We start from the raw sequence: 21,099 nt of genomic DNA on the forward strand, positions 1-21,099 counted from the left end.
TTCGAATATGGGAAGTTAAAAAAAAAATCCGGTTCAGAAGCACGAGCCATCTTTCAATGCCTTCTGTGAGTGAGAACAAACGTTATCTGGGAAAATGTAATATTTCTGCAACATTTATGTCCCGTTATGACACCGGCAAAATAACAAAAAAAAAGTTCACAATAGAGTTGTGACTCACGTGAGAGAGAGAACAACTTTACTGAGGTCCGTTACATACGTGGGGAAGAGCGTCCCCCGCGCCCACCCGGCTATTCCCACGTGGGGACCGACAGGTCTAGCCTGTGGGCCCTGTCGCGGACGTGTCGCTGCACAGCCCGAAGTCGCAAGACCAAATCCTGACTCACGGGACAAAAGCTTTTAATATAGCTCCAACCGTCGAGTCTGTATCTTCTCATATCCGGCGTACAAACTATCATCAAAGGATTTTACGCTCCAGGGCTGCGCTCATATTTATAGGATTCTCTTGCTATCTCATAAGGCAACCCTCCATAAAATAACATTTAAAAATAGTATTGCTAACGGGGTTGCATTGCACGCGCCTTCGCTTCCACTATCGAACAAAATTTTCAGCCCGTGAAAGATGGCTGTTCTCTCTCAAGACCGGATGACGCAAGGGCGAGACGAGTCATTCAGAGCTGCGCGCAAATCCCCGCCGTCCAAACGTTATTGCGTAAAAACCGGTGTCATTGTGTCGTCATTCGACAGAGTTCAATGCTCCGGGGAGAAAGCGCCTGAAACATCGATGACGTTCAATAAATAGTGCTATGCTGTTACGTCCTAACCGACTCCAGAAACGCAGTTGCTCAACCACTAAAATAGTGACGTGTCAATCTGTCCGGTTATTAATGATTGATGACCTTTATGTGGCGTCGAATAGCGAAGCACACGAATGCATGCGTATAGTAGTAGCCTTTATGATTTGTCGTTGCCTCATGTGATGGGAAAGAAATGTAAAATCCTCAGTAGGGATGTAAATGATGACGCAGTAAAACATGTTTTAGGTTGCACTGGCGTAGCCGCGAGGGGGGAGGGGGAGGGTTAGTTTCCCCGCCCCCTCTCGAAATTTTTCAATTTCGCATGTTTATATATACACGCACACATACGAATGCACGCACGAAGAGACATAAAGTATGGTTGAATACCCCCCCCCCTCCTTCCTTCATGACAAAAATTTCTGGCTATGCATGGCCCTGTAGGCTTGTATTCACGACACACTCGCGTTTAGTCTGTTCAAGTGAAGTGAAACAGTTCAACCCACTACGCATGACAGGCCGTGCGAGAGAGAGAATAAACATCTTTGCGTGTCTACCGGTAGGAGGCCACGGGAAAGTGTCCGCCTACCACTTATGTCTGAACAGACATCACCTCACTAAAAACGTTATCCACATTCTACTACTACACAGCTTTAGAACAAAGGCTTGTTTTACAAAGATATCCTACGCAACGGGCTCCCTCAGTCACTTCGAAATTGTTCTGGAAGCCATTGAGGAGCGCCTCTGTATACTCTACAAGACTCGGCTAATCGGCGACGATTGCGCTCTGGGTCTCCTCGTACTCGCAGCATCCCAATCCCTTTTAGCATTTGGGGAGCCCGGTGCGCCAGGCGAGCACTAGCGAGCGAAGTTAAGCAACCGGCCAACCAACTACTGCAAGAAAGTGCGCCGAGCACGATGCGTTTCCCATCGGTTAAGAGCTATAGTTACCGGCGGCCGCCGCAGCTTCAGCCACATTTAGTTAACGAAGCTGCGGTTCGTCGGGCCCGTACGCTTTCTGGGATAGAGAGGGAAAGAGAGAGAGGAGAGCGAGCGCTACCGCCACCGTGACTCTCCAGCGAGTAACTCGCCCATCTGCATCCACATGCCGGGAATCCTTTTTCATACACCTATATTGTGCGGCTGCAAGAAGCGAGCTAGGTATCCGACGCGCACCCCAACTCCGCGAGGCCGCCCTGCCTGCTCTGGCGGAATACATTTAGCATGCGCCTATGGCGCCTGGTGCTCACCGCAGAACTACACTCGACGGCTGTCGATCAATACGTCTCGGCCTGGCGGCGGTAATTATGAGAGAAGTTTCTTGAGTCGTTGTCAATGGGAGGGTGCGGGCTGAAGGACGCACACGCTGTGCGCGGGAGCGGCGCAAGCGCAATAATAGGGTGCCGCTTCGCGGTAGGCAGTCAAAGCATAACGATGTCAGTGGTACCGGAGTTTGAAAGTCGAACTTTCGTTTCGAGGTCGACCTAGTTTCACAACCAGGAAGCGCCTGACTCTGCGTAAGAAGCGTGGATGCTACAAAGAGGCGAGACGTCTTTGTACGAGCGCACAACGGTTTCGTTTTTCTTGCCCTTAATTTATGGCTAGCTCCAAGCAAGGTCAGTGGAGTTATGTGCCAACCTGAATACGGACCAAAAGGTTTCTGCTACTCTTCGTTCTCTAAGGAGTGAAAAGCTCAGGAACAGCATTGTTTGAAAGTGAAAGGCAGCAGTGACAAGAATGTGTTGACGCGGGCTCCTTAGAACATAGCTTAGTAGAGAAAAAAAAAAAGGCAACGCAATTACGACACACAGAGTTAGAACTATACAAGAAAACACAGCAACAAGTGTTTCCGGTGCCAACCCTTTTCTCTGTACACCACGGCGTAAGTATGACAACGCGCACTTGAATTTTTAAGCACTTGTTCGCCCTATAGGGTATAGGTGAGCGTGATGCTGCATATTTCTGCACCTTTTCCCTGAACTTCTTCGGTTCGAATTGAACGTTTCGCTCACAGAATAATCAGGACGACATGCGCGTATACACACCGTGCTTACTTTCATACATAACCTATATTGCCAAAGGTGCAGAGCCAACAAAGGTTCTCGCACGTGTCGTTCCCAGGCAATGCAAAATACGCCGGCCGAGAACAAAAGCCTTTACTTGGCGGACCTCCGTAGCCTCGGACACAAAGGTGCTTAACGTAAAGTTTGCAGCAGAGACGGTACAGAGAGAACCGGCGTATAGTTAGGACTTCGCAGTTTTCTTCTTTCCCTTTACGCTCGTTACAGCTGTATGACGCAAGGCTAACGTCATACACGTTGCCGCAATTCAAACCTAACCATCGACTGTCAAGCCTGCCTAAAGCTTCGGCATCAGACGCCCGGACGTTACGAGGGGAGAAGGTGTACTTAACCAAGCGAACAGACGTACCCAGAGCCACGCGCTCATTTCATTCCCCGTTTCTTTTTCTTTTTGTCCACCTGTTTATCAGTGTCGAAGCAACGGGTGCAGCTTTCCTAGAGCTTAATGCCTGGAGCATTGGATGCCGATGCACGCGCGCGTAAGAGTAAAAAGAGAGGGAAAGGTAAGGGCCTGCGAAAACGAGAATGTGCGCGTGGTCGGAGAAGGAGGGTGAGAGAGAAAGCGTGCTGCATAATTGAATAAACCCGGCGCTTTCGTTCGGAAGTCTGCGGCGGCAAACCTGGGAGCACGCCCGAGCGAAAGGCTCCGCTCCTTGGGTCCTAACGGAAATTAATGGGTTACGTGCCCTGGTTTCGGCTTTTATTTTTGCCCCCGCCCTTTAGGACCCCCGACGCACCTTTGCTGGCCTGCAAGGCCCTGTGTATTCCGAGCTTCTTCTTGCACCGCGGGGCGTTTGCATCGCGTTACCCGCCAGGCATCGGGTGGGAAGGTTGTCGCGCGCTAATGCCTTGCGCCCGCTTCGGCCGCCGTCTACGAGCTTCGAGAAAAGTGCTGCGCGCACTTTGTGCCTTCGCGTTCTTGGCGCTTTTCGTCTACCCTACTTGGCAGTCCGCGCGCCTTCCCTTTCATCTCTACTTTCCCATTTACCACCGACATCCCAACACTGGCTTTGACTTTCCCGTTTGTTTTCCGAATTGCTGTGTGGCAGTACGTAATAAGAGCGAGTTGACCTATCCACATTGCCCTTCTATGAGGTCACACTCTGACAGAAGACGCTGCGTAGGAAGGGTTGAATTGCGCAATGTGGCCGAAATGACAGTAGCTATTTTTTGCGCCCATTCACACACCGCAGACAATGGGTAGTACTGCGCCCTGCACCCGACTAATAAGAACGAAGAAATTTGAATTTCGACATCCTGCTTCGACCGTTAGATGTAATTCTGATCAAAAAAAGAAAAAAAGAAAAAACCTAACACGCCTTCTGAAACACTTGCAGCGCGCGTAATAAGTCTGAACATGTCCGTTTTCCTTGCGCAACACTTGGCAGTGACAACAATTAATTCTTTTGGGGAAGAGAGTAAAAAGACAATACTACAAAATGAGCCATCCATAGCAGCATGGGAAACAAACAATGTATGCTTCATGGTTAATTTGGTTAAATATTGCGTAACCGTAGTAGTGTAATTGAGCTATGCGAATAGCTTGTGGACAACAGCATGTGCTGCAACAACTGGTCCACGAAAGGTCTTACAGAAAAGCCCCTATGCAATCGGTGTGTCGGTATAATTATGCATATTTATAGCTGGTTTGCTAAAGAAAACCCCGACCAATGCCTATTTGAAAGCGTCCTCCTTTAGTTGGCTACACTCGCCAGTCGCGTCTGCACAGGTTAATTGATTCATTGTTGCACGATAGTGTATAGTAGTATTGGCTCATTCGCTCCCAGTAACCGGATATCTGCGCGTATATCATAAAGGAAAATGCGCTGATCTGACGCAACTCTCGAATCGAAACTACGCGAAGCTTGTTTGAGTTAGCAGTAGTAAGGAATGACACGAATGCTGTTTCGCCGTTAGTGGTTGTGAGATGTCTGCCATGGTGGTACACTGGTTATGGTGCTCGGCTGCTGACCGGGGGGTCATGGGTTCGATCCCAGCCGCATGGGTTGGATTTCGATGGAGGCGAAATGCTAGAGGCGCGCGTACTGTGCAATGTCAGTGCACGTTAAAGAACACCAGACTGTCGTGATTACCCGAGCCCTCAGCTACGGCGTGCCTCATAATCATATCGTGATTTTGGCACGTAAAACCCCGGATTTTATTATTATTATTATTATATTTGTTTAACAGTCATGAGACTTATGTGTCACGAAGACGAAGGTAATGAGTGATGCTTTACGAGGGAGCTAATAACCCGACCGTAGATGCTCTTCACAGTGTTTGCGAATCATACAGACGCTTGCGTTCATTTTTCGTCTTTCAACGTATACGTTCAACTGTCCACGTGTGGGGTAGCAAACTGGCCAGAGTCTAGTTGCCTTCTATGCGTCTATTTCGTTCCCGCTCCCTTGTCGAGGGAATAAGAATGGTGGGAGGTGAATATTCCCAAAGAAATACGACAGATGTCTGAATATATTTCCGGCTTCGTGCCTAATGTGTCGCACTAACGTAATCATCGTAATAACTTTTTCTAGCGCAGACTGACACATATACATTACGATGTATATGTACCAACTAGCTCCCCTTTCGGTATTACTCCAGAACATAATCATTAGGAAGGATACGGTAAGAGTGTATTAACAGCCCGAACTCCTTAAAATGTATATTTCACGGAAAAGACACGCTCACTGACAAACATTTCGATTAGTGCTAAGGTTGTAGCAAGTCTGCAGTGAGCTTAACGGAAATATTAACCGCAATTCATTCTTCATTTCCATTTTTACAGGCATAATTGATTGAGCTGATGTCATCTGTTGCAGATATTTTATTCATCCGGTCCTTTTCGATTGTACTTCTTACGCCTCATAAAAAAAATGCTCACTGATCCACATTCTCAATCTTTAGAACATTTTCTTTGATATAAAACGGCCGTTATGTTCTCGTAACACACTACGATGAGTGTGGATGATGTTCGTGAATCTTCAGATGTGTCTTCAGAACTGCATTGAGCTACTGTCTTCGCAGTTGAAATTTCTTACTGGTGTTGCTGATTGATTTTTCTAATGCTTGAGGCTTTCCTCTTGATGTTCAGTGGAACCCTAGCTCAATGTGTCACTGTAAGTGAATACCACTACAGCACCAAATTTATTTAGTCGCATTGCGACGTCGTTTTCTCTCCGAGTCTTCGTTTTACAAATCTCAGTTGTTCTTGTCTCAGCTTTTTATCTTTCAATTATCTCGAAGAAAAAAAAGCGTAGAAACGATCACTTATAAATATACGGTCCCTCCCTGAGCGCCCAGAGTTCAGCGCGCCAATCGACGCCTCGACAAAGCCTGCCGCAGTTTCTAACAATTCATCAATGCCACACGTTTGGACGGGGTTGGGGTGTCTCAGGCGTAAGTCAATATATCACAGCGTCCACGCAGCATTTCACACTCTTGTCACGTTCCAGGCTGCTAAAGTAGAGACCGCTGGTCCGCTTTTCGATCGTGTCGACGCCGCTTCATCATGGCGGCAGTGCGCATCGCAAGACCCGGATGTGCAGGGTTAACCATCATTCTGAGAGCTCTTATCTATGAGAAGTATAAAATTTGCAAAAAAGAGGTCGCTGCCCTAGTTGACAAATCCGCTGTGCGCCGTGCAGTTGAGATTCCACGACTGAGGTGTATGGTTTCCTTACCTTTTTTTTTTCTTCCTCAGTGTAGAAAAATAGACGTCAAAAAGTTTAATGAAACCACTGTAAAGAAGATCAGGGGGGAAAATGTGTGCCAGCTTCATTTAGCCTACAATAGAAATAGAGTGACTCATTTATTCGGCAACCAAGCTTCCTTACGCAAATATCTTTCTCGTTAGCTATAGTGCATTCTGAGATAACTGCATATAAGATGACCGCAGATCGGCAAACATATTGTGACGATGGAAAGCGTTTATTTACAAGATGGGAAAATGCAGAGGTGTAGCTCGGCCAAGAGTCAACGGCGTCGCTCGCGAGCCAGTCCAGCCTCGTTCTCCTCTTCGTCGAATCTTCCCTCGCGCGTTTCACTTCCCGGTTCGCAGACGATGCCCTCTGGGCGAGTCACTCAGATGGTTGATGGTAGCACGGCTTAAGGCGCGCAACGTGTGCCAGCTGTGTTTTGCTAGAGCGGCGACCATTGCTTGTGACGCTTGAGATTACGTACGTGACGTCGCTGAGGCGGTCAAGAATGACGAATGGACCTGAATAGTGGGCCAAGAACTTCTGGCACAAACCACGTTTGCGGACTGGTGTCCATAACCACACAAGATCGCCCTTAGTATAAGATACGGAGCGATGGCAGGCGTCGTAACGTTTCTTAGAACGCTGTTGGGATGCCAAAGTTCGAAGGCGTGCGATGCGACGGGCTTCTTCTGCGCGGCAGAGCGTCTCGGCTACCGAGGTTTCCACGTCTAGCGTGAAAGGTAGTATAGTGTCGAGACAACATCGTGGGGAACGAGCGTACAACAGGTAAAATGGAGAGTAACCTGTAGTCTCATGATTCGCGGTATTGTACGCGTATGTGATGTAAGGTAGCACTTCGTCCCAGTTTTTGTGCTTGGAATCGACATAAATAGACAGCATGTTCGTGAGAGTCCGGTTTGTGCGCTCTACGAGGCCATTGGTCTGCGGGTGATATGGTGTGGCATGGCGGAAATGGCAGGCAGACAGATGCAGGATCTCTTCAACGACGTCGGCAACGAACTGTCGTCCGCGGTCGCTAATGACAACGCGTGGAGGACCATGGCGGAGAATTATAAAGCGAAGCATAAACTGCGACACGTGCATGGCCGTTGCAGCAGGTATTGCAGCAGTTTCTGCGTAGCGCGTCAGGTGGTCAACACAGACGACGATCCATCGATTGTTACTGCTCGATCGTGGAAACGGACCGAGAAGATCGACACCAACTGTCTCGAAGGGAGAGTTAGGAGGTGGCACAGGATGGAGAAGTCCTGGCGGTGTAGCCGTGGGACGCTTGTGTCGTTGGCATTGTTCGCATCCAGCAACGTATTTTTCCGTGTCGTGTCGCATCTTGGGCCAATAGAACCTTTGCTGGATTCGTTGAAGCGTTCTGGCAAAGCCCATGTGGCCGCAGGTTGCGTCGTCGTGTAAGGACTGGAAGACGTGAGCCCGTAAAGTGCGTGGAACAACTAGAAGCAGACGGGCGCCTTGTCCGGAATAATTCTTCTTGTAAAGGACGCCTTCATGAACCACGAAACAGCTTGGATTTGCGTGTTCATTCGCGGAGGCGAACAGAGAATCTAGGGAACGGTCCTCGTGTTGGGCTGTCCGGAAAGTCGCGAGGTCAGGGAACTCGGAGGTAATAGCGTCGATATACTGGTCGAAGTTGTCAGCGTCGCACTCAGTCGTCGGTAGAGGAAGGCGTGATAGGCAGTCGGCGTCTGCGTGCCGGTTACCGCTCTTGTAGCGTACAGTGAAGTCGAACTCCTGTAAGCGCAACGCCCATCGCGCCAGTCGTCCAGATGGGTCTCGGAGACCTACCAACCAGCATAGAGAATGATGGTCGGTGATTACCGAGAAGCGACGGCCGTAGATGTATGGGCGAAACTTGTGCACGGCGAAAACGACGGCGAGGCACTCCTGTTCTGTGACTGTGTAATTTCGCTCTGCCTTGCTCAACGAACGACTCGCATAAGCTACCACGTGTTCAGCATTGTCATGGCGTTGAACGAGCACAGCACCAAGGCCGATTCCACTGGCATCTGTGTGAATTTCCGTTTCAGCAGAAGGATCGAAATGGCGTGGTACCGGTCCTGAAGTCAGTATGAACCGAAGCTGCTGAAAGGCTGCTTCGCAATCCGGTGTCCAGTGGAAAGGGACGTCCTTTTGCAGCAAGTCAGTCAGTGGTTGTGCTTTATCAGCGAAATTCGGGACAAAGCGGCGAAAGTAAGAACCAGTGCTGGGCAGTATCGAAGATACATGTATCTTAGATACTATTTTAGATACTCTTTGGGTATCTTGTATCTGTATCGCGATACGTCTCGCAAAACAAGTATCTGTATCTGTATTTCCGATACATTCGATAATGTATCGTGTATCTTAAGATACAAGATACTGCTATCGCAACACAACTGTGCGAAACAATAATCGCTGGCCAAACCCAGCTCCTCAAGCTGGTACTGGCGCCACTATGCCATTTGACCAAAACTAAAGGCAGTGATGAAATTTTCTTTCTGCCAGTGCCCTCCAGTGAGGACAGAATATGAGGTCTGCGTGTCCCTTATTGGTGGAGCAGAGTCACGTGGCAGCGCTCGCGCAGTCTCGAGAAAAACAAGCGCGCGGACGTCTACGCCCATCTCATGTACCTTCTGTTTTCTCAATCTTTTTCTTTCTTTTTATTTGCGCCACTGCCATGACACTTGCTCTTAACCACTGTCCTGCGCCGAGTACTCCAATGCGTGCGGCGTCTATCGCGTAAACTCTGATGTTGCTATAGCGTCCTTATTGAAGATTCTCTTGCGTCTTGCTTTGTAACGAAATCTGACGCCTGCAAGGATGGGGTTGCTTTGCGTCTCGTGGCTTTTACATATCAGCGATTTGAAGGATCTCGGGGATGTATGTTTGACTTACATGCAATAAATTAACTTACATGCAAATAAGATTCTAACAACTTTAGCACCACTGATACTGATGCTAAATATAATAGAGCGAGCGTTTACCTAACAGAAGATATCTTGGCCTACCGTATTTTATTGCGATAGCAATTATATGGACAGTCTCGGCTGGAAAATGTCCGTCCCCGTCGCCGTCATGCACCGTATATGTATAAGTATGTATATATATATAAAAGCCCCAAAGAAAAATAATTCAGAAAAATGCTTCCGAAGCGCGGAATCGGACCAGCGACATCTTGCTCCGCAGCGAGTGGCGCTATCCACTACGCCACGAAACGCAGATCCTCCACGTAGCTAACGGCGAGCGTTATATACATACCCTTTACCGCTGGACGGACTCAGAGACGGCAGGCGATAATAAGCGTTTCTTCATTACCAGCGAGATGGCGCTAGCAGCACGACGGGCGCATTTAAAAGTCGTCGTCGAGCTCGCTCGCTTCTTATATTTGCGCAGTGAGAACATTGCCCTTCCGTTGTCTGCTCGCGCGCTTTTCTCGCGGTGAGGGGAAGAGGAATGTTTCACGCTTTCACCGTGATGTCCGCGCTCATGTTACCGAGCGTACGAAAGTCACTCGAGCTGAAGGGACGCCGCTAAACGAACAAACAGAAGATGAGCGCGAACTATCAAGTGTCACAGCTCAACAGTTGAAGCACGCTAGTTTCCTTCGCTGCTTCGGCCGCCTTTGCAACAGGAACGCTGTTTTTTCTTCCTGCTGTCTTTATTCAAAGGATTTATGAAATCGTAATTTGAATGTTAGCAGAAGTGCTTTATTGGCTGTCCTTTTACATCTCATACATTAGCTAGGTCTCTGTACTGTTTTTTACGGTCTGGTCACTGCAGTATATCTTTTGTAACGGGCTATCAAAATAAGATCTCTGCTTTATTCTTTTGACTGCATTATTTCTACTACTGCTTACACATTCACACGTTGCCAAGGCGATTTTGAAAACATTTATAGTCATGTGGGCGCGCCTTGAGTATACAGTACAAAACATTCTTTACCGCTTAGTAAAATAGCGAAATTGAGTTTGCGGTATAAAAGAGGAAATTATTAGGAGCCATCTTAAAGATGTTAGGTAGGGAGTTCGAAGAACGCTCTTATACCGAATGCTCTGTTTTTCTGATGAGCGTCCTAACGACCCGCTTCAGGCAATTTTCCATAGGAACTGAATTTTCTATTTTCTCACCTTCACAGGTGAGTTGACGACACTTCATGCTTAATTGTCATAGCTAATAAGGGCACCGTCTGTATCGTCTTTCTGTACTCATTTAGTGTGAATGTTTGATACGGAACCGCCTCTCTATTTTACCTATATTTGTTTTCCTGTTTTAGGCCTTCCTGAATTTTTTAGTGTTACTAATCACCACGTAATCAGAACTATAAGTGGCAATAGCGCGAAGGGCGGCGGTATCCCGCGACGCTTTGTGCAACTAAACAATACGTCTGAGACTTTTCTGGATTGCACATGTTTTCTTGTTGAAGAAAAATCGTTAAAAGATTGTACTTTAGTGAGTATGTCAACAAAGAATCCTTTATGCCAGCAGATAAGTACAATATGAAAATTCATTGCAGTTTTACATCCTCTACGTATATACCAGGGGTCTCAAGCTCGCCGTATAGCCAGCGGGCCTCAGTCACCAAATGCAGTCCCGCAAGAGCCAGGGCAGTAAAGTGAAGGTTGAAAGGGGGGGGTGGGGGAGAAATGGCTTGAACAAGATGACAGCAACGTTGCCATTTGAAAGGAAGCCTTTCCCATATCTCATATATAAGTCATTTCTGAAAGTACTTTGGAGTCAGGATTCGAGAAACATCGATACCGTTCTACAGAATGACTGAAATCGGGACGCGGATTCTGAAATATATAGTTTGTGTTAATAATAATAATAATAATATCTGGGGTTTAACGTCCCAGAACCACTATGTGATTACGAGGGAAGTAATAGTGGAGTGCTCCGGAAATTTGGACCGTCTGGTGTGCTTTAACGTGCACTGACATCGCAAAGTACACGAGACTCTAGCATTTCGCCTCCATCGAAATGCGACCGCCGCGGCCGAGATCGAACCGAGTTTTTGTTCCACGTTTATGTTTCAACACATGGTGACCACATGTCCTCACGAAAAGAATGATTGAGACCAGTCATGTCATTGTAGCTCATGTAAATACTTATTAACAAAATAAAAACAAATGGGACGAAGACGGTCGTATGTGCGGGCCGGGCCGCGTACTTGAGACCCGTGGTATACACAATGAGTCAAGAAAAAAAAAAATTCGCTACTAGCGTTCTTGCTGCTCTGCACCTGTCCAGTGATCCGGTATTGCGCCAACGGTATTTTACGGACAAGGCAAAAGTCCACACCGGTATTTGCGCCATCGTGCGAAGGCTTCTTATTGAAGTTCTTGTGATTAGATGGCAACCCGTTAGCTGGTCGGCACGCAAAGCAGCGACTCCCATCAATTGCAAAAATTACAAGCAAAAAGCACTGTCAGCGAAGTGTATAAAGAGCTGTCCTGTTAAGAAGCTAAAACAAACGCCAATAATTTATTTCAGAAGGAAACCGATGAATTTACGGAAGAAGGGAAAATTTTTGTGATACTAACAGACATTTCACTCATGTTCTTTTTATTTTTTTTCAAACTACTGAGGAACGGAACCTGATACCTTTTCATCATCTGGACTCACCTGAATAAAATCATAATTACATTCTCACTATTTCATGAACAACATTTTCATTTTAGAGCCGTTTGTTCGTTTGCCTTCCTTCGTTTGAGATTTTCAATTGGGCCTTGTACGTGTGTTTCTTATGTTGTACCTTGCCCCTCCTGCTTGGGCCACATGGCCTACAGTACAATGTAAATAAATAAATGAAACGAAATGGGTCACAGTTAAAAAATTTTCAAGGAGACATTTTTGTGCGTAGGCGTTTGCTGCTACATTATATGGGCTTATAAAAACAAATTTGCGAATGTATCGAAGTATCTTAAGATACAATTGCCAAGTATCGTATCGGATACAATTCTTCTGGCAGTATCTTGTATCTGTATCTCAAATACTTCTTGCCTGAGTATCTTGTATCGTATCGCGATACAGTTTCAAAGTATCTTTGCCCAGCCCTGGTAAGAACACAGGCCCAGGAAGTTTCGCAGCTCCCTGAGGGACTGCGGCTGCTTGAAGTTGCTGACAGCGGCGACTTTCTGCGGGTCCGGTCTCACGCCATTTTTATCCACCAGGTGTCCCAGAACCAAGGTTTCACGTTCTCCAAAGCGACATTTTTTTTAGTTCAGTGTAAGCGCAGCTTCCTCCAGACATGTTAGAACAAGGTCAAGGCGATGATTATGTTCTTCAAATGTTCGGCCAAAAATCACCACATCATCCAGGTAACACAGGCAGATTTCCCATTTGAGGCCCCGCAAAACGGTGTCCATATATCTTTCAAATGTGGCGGGGGCATTACACAAGCCGAATGGCATAACATTAAATTCAAACAGACCGTCGGGTGTAACAAAAGCCGTCTTTTCTTTGTCATCCGGATCCATGGGAATCTGCCAATACCCGGATCGCAAGTCCACCGATGAAAAATAGGACGCTGAATGCAGGCAGTCGATGACATCATCGATGCGTGGAAGCGGGTACACGTCCTTCTTGGTTATAGAGTCGAGACGTCGGTAGTCCACGCAGAACCTCCAGGACCCATCTTTTTTCTTGACCAAGATAACAGGCGCGGCCCAGGGACTTGACGATTCTTGGATTACGCCGGAGGTTAGCATCTCGCTGACTTGCTGTGAAATTACCTTGCGCTCTGACGCAGAAACTCGATAAGGCTTCTGTCGGAGGGGGTGCGCAGATCCGGTGTCGATCTTGTGACGAGTGCGTGTGCTGGGCGCCTCAGGTCTACGCGACTTCTGTGCAAAATCAAATACTTTAGCGTGCCTGGCCAGCAGTGTAACCAACACTTTGCGCTTATGCGAGGGAATAGACTTGCTAACCATTTTATAAAATTCTTTTTCCGTGCCGGAGACATCAGCATAGTCTGAATTTGCCGCACTGCTGAGAGCTCCTATGCAGATACTGCACTGCCTTTCAAACATGGCAAGGCGCATTCCCTCTGGTAGTACAACAGACTCAGACGAGCAGTTCACTATCCATAATTTAGCTTTTCCCTCGGTAAGAGACACAACGCAGCGCGGCAGAAAGACGTTTTTCTTCACGCAAGGTAAAGGCAACGGCTCAATCACAATGTCAGGAGAACTGAAACTCGAGTCGGCATTCGAAGCAGCAACGAACACGCTGGCCGTAGACCATGCCGGCAGAATAGCGTCTTTAACTACAACGAGGTTGTCGTCTCTGCTACGCTGAGGCTGCTGGGCGAGGGCAGACAACAGGACCTCGCCTGCCCCGCAGTCCACAGTCGCACGGCACTCTTGCAAGAAGTCAATTCCAAGGATGACGTCATGCGTGGAATGAGCGAGCACTGCGAATTCTGCCTTGAACGCCTTGCCAGCAAAACAGACTGACACAGTGCACACACCTACTGGACACAAAGCCGTGCCGCTCACTGCTCGAAAGGTAGCAGATTTATCCCAATAAAACATAACCTTGCGGCCAAGTCTTTCCTTGAAAATTAAACTCATTACAGAAACAGTTGCACCGGTGTCTACCAGAGCCATCGTGGGAATATCGTCAATGAGTACGTGAACGTTGTTATGAAGCATTGAAACTAAAGGAGGCATACTTGTGTGCAAAGCGGTACGTCCAGCGACCTCGCCTCCATCGGCCGCGCCGGCTAGTTTCCCGGTGGCGGAGATGAAAGCCGCGGCCGGGGTCGGGGGGATGGTGACCGTCGCTGGCGCGTAGTAGGTGGAGTCAAGCTCCTCACAGAGGCAGGCGAGTCGCTGCGGATGATCGGCCGGTACCCGTGCTTCTGGGCAGTTGAATCCGAAGGCCAGTAGGTGTAATCCGGCTGTTGGCTTCGCTGTGGAAGCATCGCTGGTCGGTCAGAAAACGTCGTGGTGGGCGACGTCGTGCGTGGGCGACGTGCGTGGGCGACGAAACGCGCGAGGGAAGATTCGACGTAAGTAGGCGTTGGTGGCGGAGCCCTCAGCCGTGGACTGCGGTTGGAGTAGCTGCGCTCGTCGAAACTCGCAGCATTGATGCTTGCGGACGGTGCACTACACTGCGGGTCTCCAGCTTGCATGGGAGCAGAGACATGGCGACGCAGTTCCTCCCGTACAATCTGACGAATGGTGGAGGAAAGGTCGGCAGGCAGGGAATTTTGGCAGACATCGACGGTGGCAACAGTCGTGACGTTGGCCAGACGTCCGAACTTCGATGTGATGCGACGAGTTTTAAGGGCCTCGAAGGTTCGGCAGTGGTTAATCACGTCGGCCACACATTCCAGGCTCTCCTTGCCAATGAGGAAGTGGTAGACGTCATCGGCGATGCCCTTGAGTATATGGCCCACTTTGTCTTCTTCCGTCATGTGGGCATCCACCGACTTGCACAACTTCAGGATCTCTTCAATGTAGGTTCTGCATGTCTCACCGGTGACTTGAGCCCTCTGCGACAACGTCTGCTCGGCGCGTTTCTTCTTCGTTGCTGGGTCTCCAAAGCATTTCTTAATCTCCTCTACAAAGTGGTCCCAGGTTGTCAAAGTGTCTTCGTGGTTCTCAAACCAGACCAGCGCCGTGAAATCTAGGAAGAGCCCCACGTGAGACAGCTGGCTAGCCGCATTCCAACCATTCGATCGGCTCACCCGCTGATAGTGTCTTAGCCATTCGTCCACGTCATCGCCGGGTTTCCCTGTGAAGGTCCGCGGCTCCCTGTAGTGGTAGGGCGACGTCCTTGCGGATGGTTGCTGGTTGTCTCCGTCAGAGCTCATTTCTTGAGGTAGTGGTGCCAAGCCCGCTAGTCGACGGCTGCGGCGAAGCTCGTATTGTTGCGGTTCCGTCGTTAGGGGACGGTGTCTCTCCGGTATCACTTGGTAGTAGCTGGCTTACCCCGCACCTCCACCACAATTGTGACGATGGAAAGCGTTTATTTACAAGATGGGAAAATGCAGAGGTGTAGCTCGGCCAAGAGTCAACGGCGTCGCTCGCGAGCCAGTCCAGCCTCGTTCTCCTCTTCGTCGAATCTTCCCTCGCGCGTTTCAATATTTAAGCTCCCCCACTGCGGCATGCTTCACAGTCATATCGCGGTTCTGGCAAGCAAGATCCCAGAGTTTACTTTACAGCGAATCCCCACATGGCTAGGTGAAAGCAAATTTCGTCTGTCCTATGTGCGCAAAAACTCCTAGAACACATGTGCCACAGAAATTGGGCAGGCTCCTTTAGTCACCACTGGTCCCCTAAAAATGAAGAAGAGAACGCACGGGCGGTAAACACCAATTAAGATTTCTTGACAGACGTAACCAATAATGAGAAAGACTTTAGTGAACTGCCGAGATTAACCCGGCAATAAACACCGAGGCCGCACGTTTCCGCTTCGTTGGTTAAACATCTGTAAGGAGGACAACCATCAACGTGAATTGTTGAACTGCCATTTGAAAACACTTTCTTGTTAAACTCCTCCTGTACGGGTTCACTTCGGAAACAAATATGAACATTTTTTTTTAATACAAGAATAAGGAGAAGCATCGCGCACTATGCCACTTGAAGTCGACGATTATCAACGCAAACACAAAACAGCTAAACTAATAAAGATGAATAATCGTGTAGGCTTCCATATCAAAACTGCATGTTCGAGCGGCTGTCGCAAAAGAGCTGAAATTCTAACTGATCACGAAACCTAAAATTCAATTTCGCGGCCTGTCGCAGAAATATCACATATCGGATATACTTCCACCAGCAATGAAGATTCAAGCTTCCCGACTCCGAGCAGTTGACCACATTTTTAGACTTTTTCTTCGAATTTTCCTTACAGCTGACCTTGCAGATAGAACTTTATCTGTCCGAAACTGCGCAACATTCCAAAAATCGAAATTGTGGCGTCGTTGATGAAACTTTCGAGTTCCCGGTTTGTACAGAAGGTAATGCTACACGTGGAGTCCCAAGCTGCATCAGTGACGCTATTTTCTGCGAGTGCAACAAAACCAGCACAGACATCGAAGATGGGGTTGCGACGACGACGGTGAATAGATGTGGCAGAGCAAAAGATCACGCAACACGTAAGAACGCGTGGTTTTCAGATAAATTATCCTTTCGTGTATCAGATGTTCCAACGTGAGTGACTTCGCCTGTAGCACTTTTCTAAGAAGGCCTTCCGTTCACAGAACTGTAGCTAACAGATAATGAAATTCTATAAGATATATCTAATAAACAAATAGAATCGAGTACATGGAATCTCTTCGTGAGTGTTTTGCCTGCTGCAAACATGACGCTCGTAGCACAAAATTATATGGTATATATTTGCATATCTTGAGTAACTTTGATCACGTAGTTAAGCGTATCTATGCTTCCTGAAAGACCTTCAGTCGTACAGTATGACACGTTCGTGGCAGAGGTATCGTTGCACCACTTTGTTGACGACGTCGGAGTAAGAATCCACCGGTTGGTTCCTCAGCGGCCAGTATCTTCTTTTCTTCACCAAATCCATTATCAGGAGTGGCATCTGGAAGAACAGGAAAGGGCTGGGAGCGACAAGCGCTTCGTTGATGTAGTGCATCCAGAGCCGCGTCCTGTAAAACTTCCAGTGGACCTCAGCGTTGTCGATTATCTTCTGGAAGGTTCCCGTCACGATGGCAATGAGTGAGTTCAGCATCGCGATGAGCATCAGCACCTGGTAGACAGAGTACATGGTGGAGCCAACTACTTCGGTGAACCTGTGCTCGTTGATGGACCCGTCCTCGGCGTTAGCCACCACCACGTCTGCCTGATCATCGGACGCGACGCCCAGCATCCGAAGGAAGAGCGTCTTCATGGAATTGCCGAACGATGTGAAAGCTGGGCTCTGTTTCACTTCCTCGCCGTCGGGTTCCGTCCTTTTCATTCCTTTGTAGGGCTCGTACATGCGCGTCAGCCCGAACGCAAACGCCAGCATGATGCAGATACAGATGAAGAAGAACCGCACGATCTCGATCATCATGGATGAAATAGACACTTGCAGCGGTCCTAGCTTGGCGCTCTCCTGAAAGTAGAACATGAGCTTGAAGACGCTCATCACAGAGGACACCGCGAACAGTGCCTCGTGTATGAGAGTGCTGTCCATGCTGGGCCAATCCTTGCGAGGAGGTACGGTACCTCTGCTCGGATCTCCTAGCAACTCCGCCCAAGCGACAATCCAAAAGATGAAAGTGAGCAAGAATAGGCTGATCATGGTTATGTCGTACCAGTGCCACATGCTGCTGAAGTATCGCGAAGCGCCGATGGTATAACAGTGTACGATCTCTTCGAAGACGAAGCCCATTACCCAGATGACGATAAGCCACTCGACCCCGGTGTGAGGAGCGCCCCGGGACGCTCTCGCCTTGTCGAGACATATCTGCATATACACGAAGAATACGAACATGAGCCTCGCAGCGAAGTGGTTCATGTACTTGTTCACGGGGCTCGACCAGTGCTTTGCCATGACCGACTGCGGCATCAGCTTGACCCAAATTACTACGACGGGCAGCGTGAAGAACCTGATCAAGAAGTGGACGAGCTTTACTGGAAACGCCAGTCGGTTCCACGCTTTGAACTCTCCTTCCCATTCTATGCGAAGCACTTGCTGGACGTGGCCGTGCGTGACGAACTCGCGCTCGTTGTACTGCAGGGCCAGGATGACGCGCGGAAACGCTAGGTGCGCCACCCGGCCTTCGAGCCCCGCCGGTCGTTCTAGGAGTACGCGCGTCTCCTCAACCGTGCGGCATTGGTCGAGCAGGGCGCACGTAAACGTTCGAAGCTTCGCGATCTCCTGGTCGTATTCTCTTCGGAATTCTTCTTCGGCGTGGGACGTCCCGGCCATGCCCTGAGCGTAGAGGAACGAATCGAGTATAGGGTCGCCGGATACCTGGAGCATGTAGTGGGGATTGCAGATGGCCTTGTACGTGTTTAGGTTGCGCGTCGATGCGTTCACTCCTTCTACCCTCATTACCTTGATGCAAGTTTTGCAGAGGCAGGAGGCCGTGTGGGGAGCTTCGACCTCCAGGCCTCGTTTGACGAAGAAGTGTATCAGTGTCCAGTGGCCCATTTGAGCAGCCAGAATAATGGGTGACACGTCAGCGGTGTACGTGGCACTGTGCGGGTATCCACGTTTCTCGCACTGCGGGTCGGTCTTGCTTAGTTCCGCGACGAGGAACTCCGTCAATGGCACGTCGCCCGTTTCGACGGCGTGTAGCAGCACGTCATTGAGCCGGACGCCATTTTGAACCAAGAATTTCACCATCGACAAGTCTTTCCGGCGGACCGCAACGTGAAGCGCCGTGTAGCCCTGACAGTTGACGCAGTCCTTGTTGAGGCTCGCGTGAGAAGCGAGGAACGCCTGCAGATTGGTGATGTCCGCCGCTTCGACCAACTCGAAGTAGCGCACCTCGTCGGGCTCCAGTTCCGGAAGCAGGGCAGGATAGAGAAAGTGCTCTCCCGACTGCTGGGCCAAGGACTTCGAGGAAGCGACGATGTGGACTTCATCTTCGGTATCGGTGACGCCGGCGAGAGCGTGCAGCAGACGCTGAGGGGCTCTCGGGGGCATCTTGATCTACCGCTGTTGTTGTTTGTTTGTTTGTTTTTCCTTCTACACTATGGCACATACCCACTGCGGGGGATTGGCCAAGAATTCATTGTTTAAAATTTAGAAGATAATTTGAAAAATGAAGAATGATTTAAAAAATAAATAAATAAAACGAAAAATTGAATAATAGATACCGTATGAAATATATACTGCAATGACAGTGCGATTGCTCTGGTGGACCAGACTGCCGTATTAACCTGATCAGAATAACTTCGAATAGATTTGTTAAATTTTAGCACTTTTTTAATTACTTAACAAATATTTGCTGGATTCAGAAATAAAATGGTGTACGTTTCGTAGCTTGAATGAAATTACATACCGCATCAAAGGCATCCTGCGGCAATATCCTAAGACTGAGCCACCGAAGCTTAGTACTATTTATGCCGTTAAGTTTAGGCCTAACTTTGAAAGCGGATTGATGAGAAGACTTTTTCTGATAATTGAATATCGGCGACACGGCAAAAAAATAATGCTGAATATTTTCTATTTCTCCGCAGAAATGACAGAGGGTCGATATCGTCAGACCAGCTCTGTGTAAGTATAAGTTACACAGAGCTAGCTGGTCTGACGAAATCTGGTGATCGTAACTTCTATTGTCGAGATTGACTCCACTGAGACTTTCATGGGAATTTTAGATGTTAATATTCTGTCCACGTTGTTAATGACTCCATCCGATTTGTGCCAATTGCTACTTTTCTATATCTTGTTGTCGTTATATATTCTACTATCGTAAGTACCTTAATTATTGGGCCATCCAGCGATGCTCGCGCTAAGGAATCGGCTATTTCATTTAATTTCAACCCACAGTGACCTGGAACCCACAATAATTTTGTGCTTCATATAAGGCGGAATTAACGAGCGTAACGTCTTTAGCGCTGCTGAATTATGTGACGCTGTAAGAGCTGTGCATACAGAAGGGCAATCTGTTTATTATTAACGCAGTGTTCGGTCCGTCGGCAGTAGTGTTCGCAGCGCCATGATGATAGCCATGAGATCAGCTTCCGAAAGCAGGAGTGCAATCTGCAGCCTCACGGCGACTATGACCATCCAAGCAACTGGGAGACGATTCCTACGCCTGCCCCTTCTTGCACCGTGGCCTGTCCTTTCATCATTCCCGGAAGCGTCTGTGGCTATATATTACGTGTTGCGCGTGTACAAGGTAATCTTGTATATATTGTTTCAGAATTCGAGATTGAAATTATAATTTGGAGCAAAATCTCATCATATTCTATCCTAATATTGTTAGTCGACCTTTTCCACGGCCCGCAGCTTTCCTTCTTCTCTTCCTCGCATGAATATAGACTTCGCAATAGTAATCCGTCCCAAAGTCTCAAATACCTCTGGTTAAAGAAGTTTGCACGTTTATTTCCTTCTTGATATTAGAGCTTTAGGGTGTTTGTTATGCTTTGTTTCTGCTCTCTCTCTCTCTCTCTCTCTCTCTCTCTCACACACAGACAAGGTTCTTTTCTCCGTAAGTGGCAACTGCCGACGTAGTTGTTTCTGTCCTGTCTGTATATTCTAATCATTCATCAATCAACTGTCTGTACTTGTCACAAACATCCGGACCAGCAATAATGATGACGACAACAAATTCAACATCGTTCTTCAACTCTGACTTATAACTTACAACTAGAGGCCGGATTTTTAGGCACTGAAAAAGCTCGTTTTAGGCGCCAAAAATAGGCAGGCAGAACAACGTTCTAGGCCTCCAATATCGTAAATATAGCCACAATAAACTATCGCATAAATGCAAATAATTTCAAACGAAGACGTGCGCGACCTCTGTCTACGACAGCAAAACAACAATGTTATTGCGTAACATGACACAAAGGAGCCAACGGTTAAACATAGCGTGCTTTGTCCCACACGGTTAGAACTCCCGTGTTCTGCAAAGTGACTCGTGTCCACCGTCAA

At 48.1% G+C, this 21,099-nt stretch overlaps 1 protein-coding gene across 1 annotated transcript; it reads right to left on the reverse strand.

Annotated features, from left to right (window-relative positions):
* Positions 1 to 16,947: 16,947 nt before the first annotated feature.
* LOC119394748 (short transient receptor potential channel 4) lies at positions 16,948 to 19,146 on the reverse strand. Its single transcript, XM_037662053.1, has one exon. The coding sequence runs from the start codon at positions 19,144 to 19,146 to the stop codon at positions 16,948 to 16,950; it is 2,199 nt and encodes a 732-aa protein (XP_037517981.1).
* Positions 19,147 to 21,099: the final 1,953 nt, after the last annotated feature.

The sequence above is a fragment of the Rhipicephalus sanguineus genome, chromosome 5 (genome assembly GCF_013339695.2).
Source record: "Rhipicephalus sanguineus isolate Rsan-2018 chromosome 5, BIME_Rsan_1.4, whole genome shotgun sequence".
Classification (NCBI taxonomy): domain Eukaryota; kingdom Metazoa; phylum Arthropoda; class Arachnida; order Ixodida; family Ixodidae; genus Rhipicephalus; species Rhipicephalus sanguineus.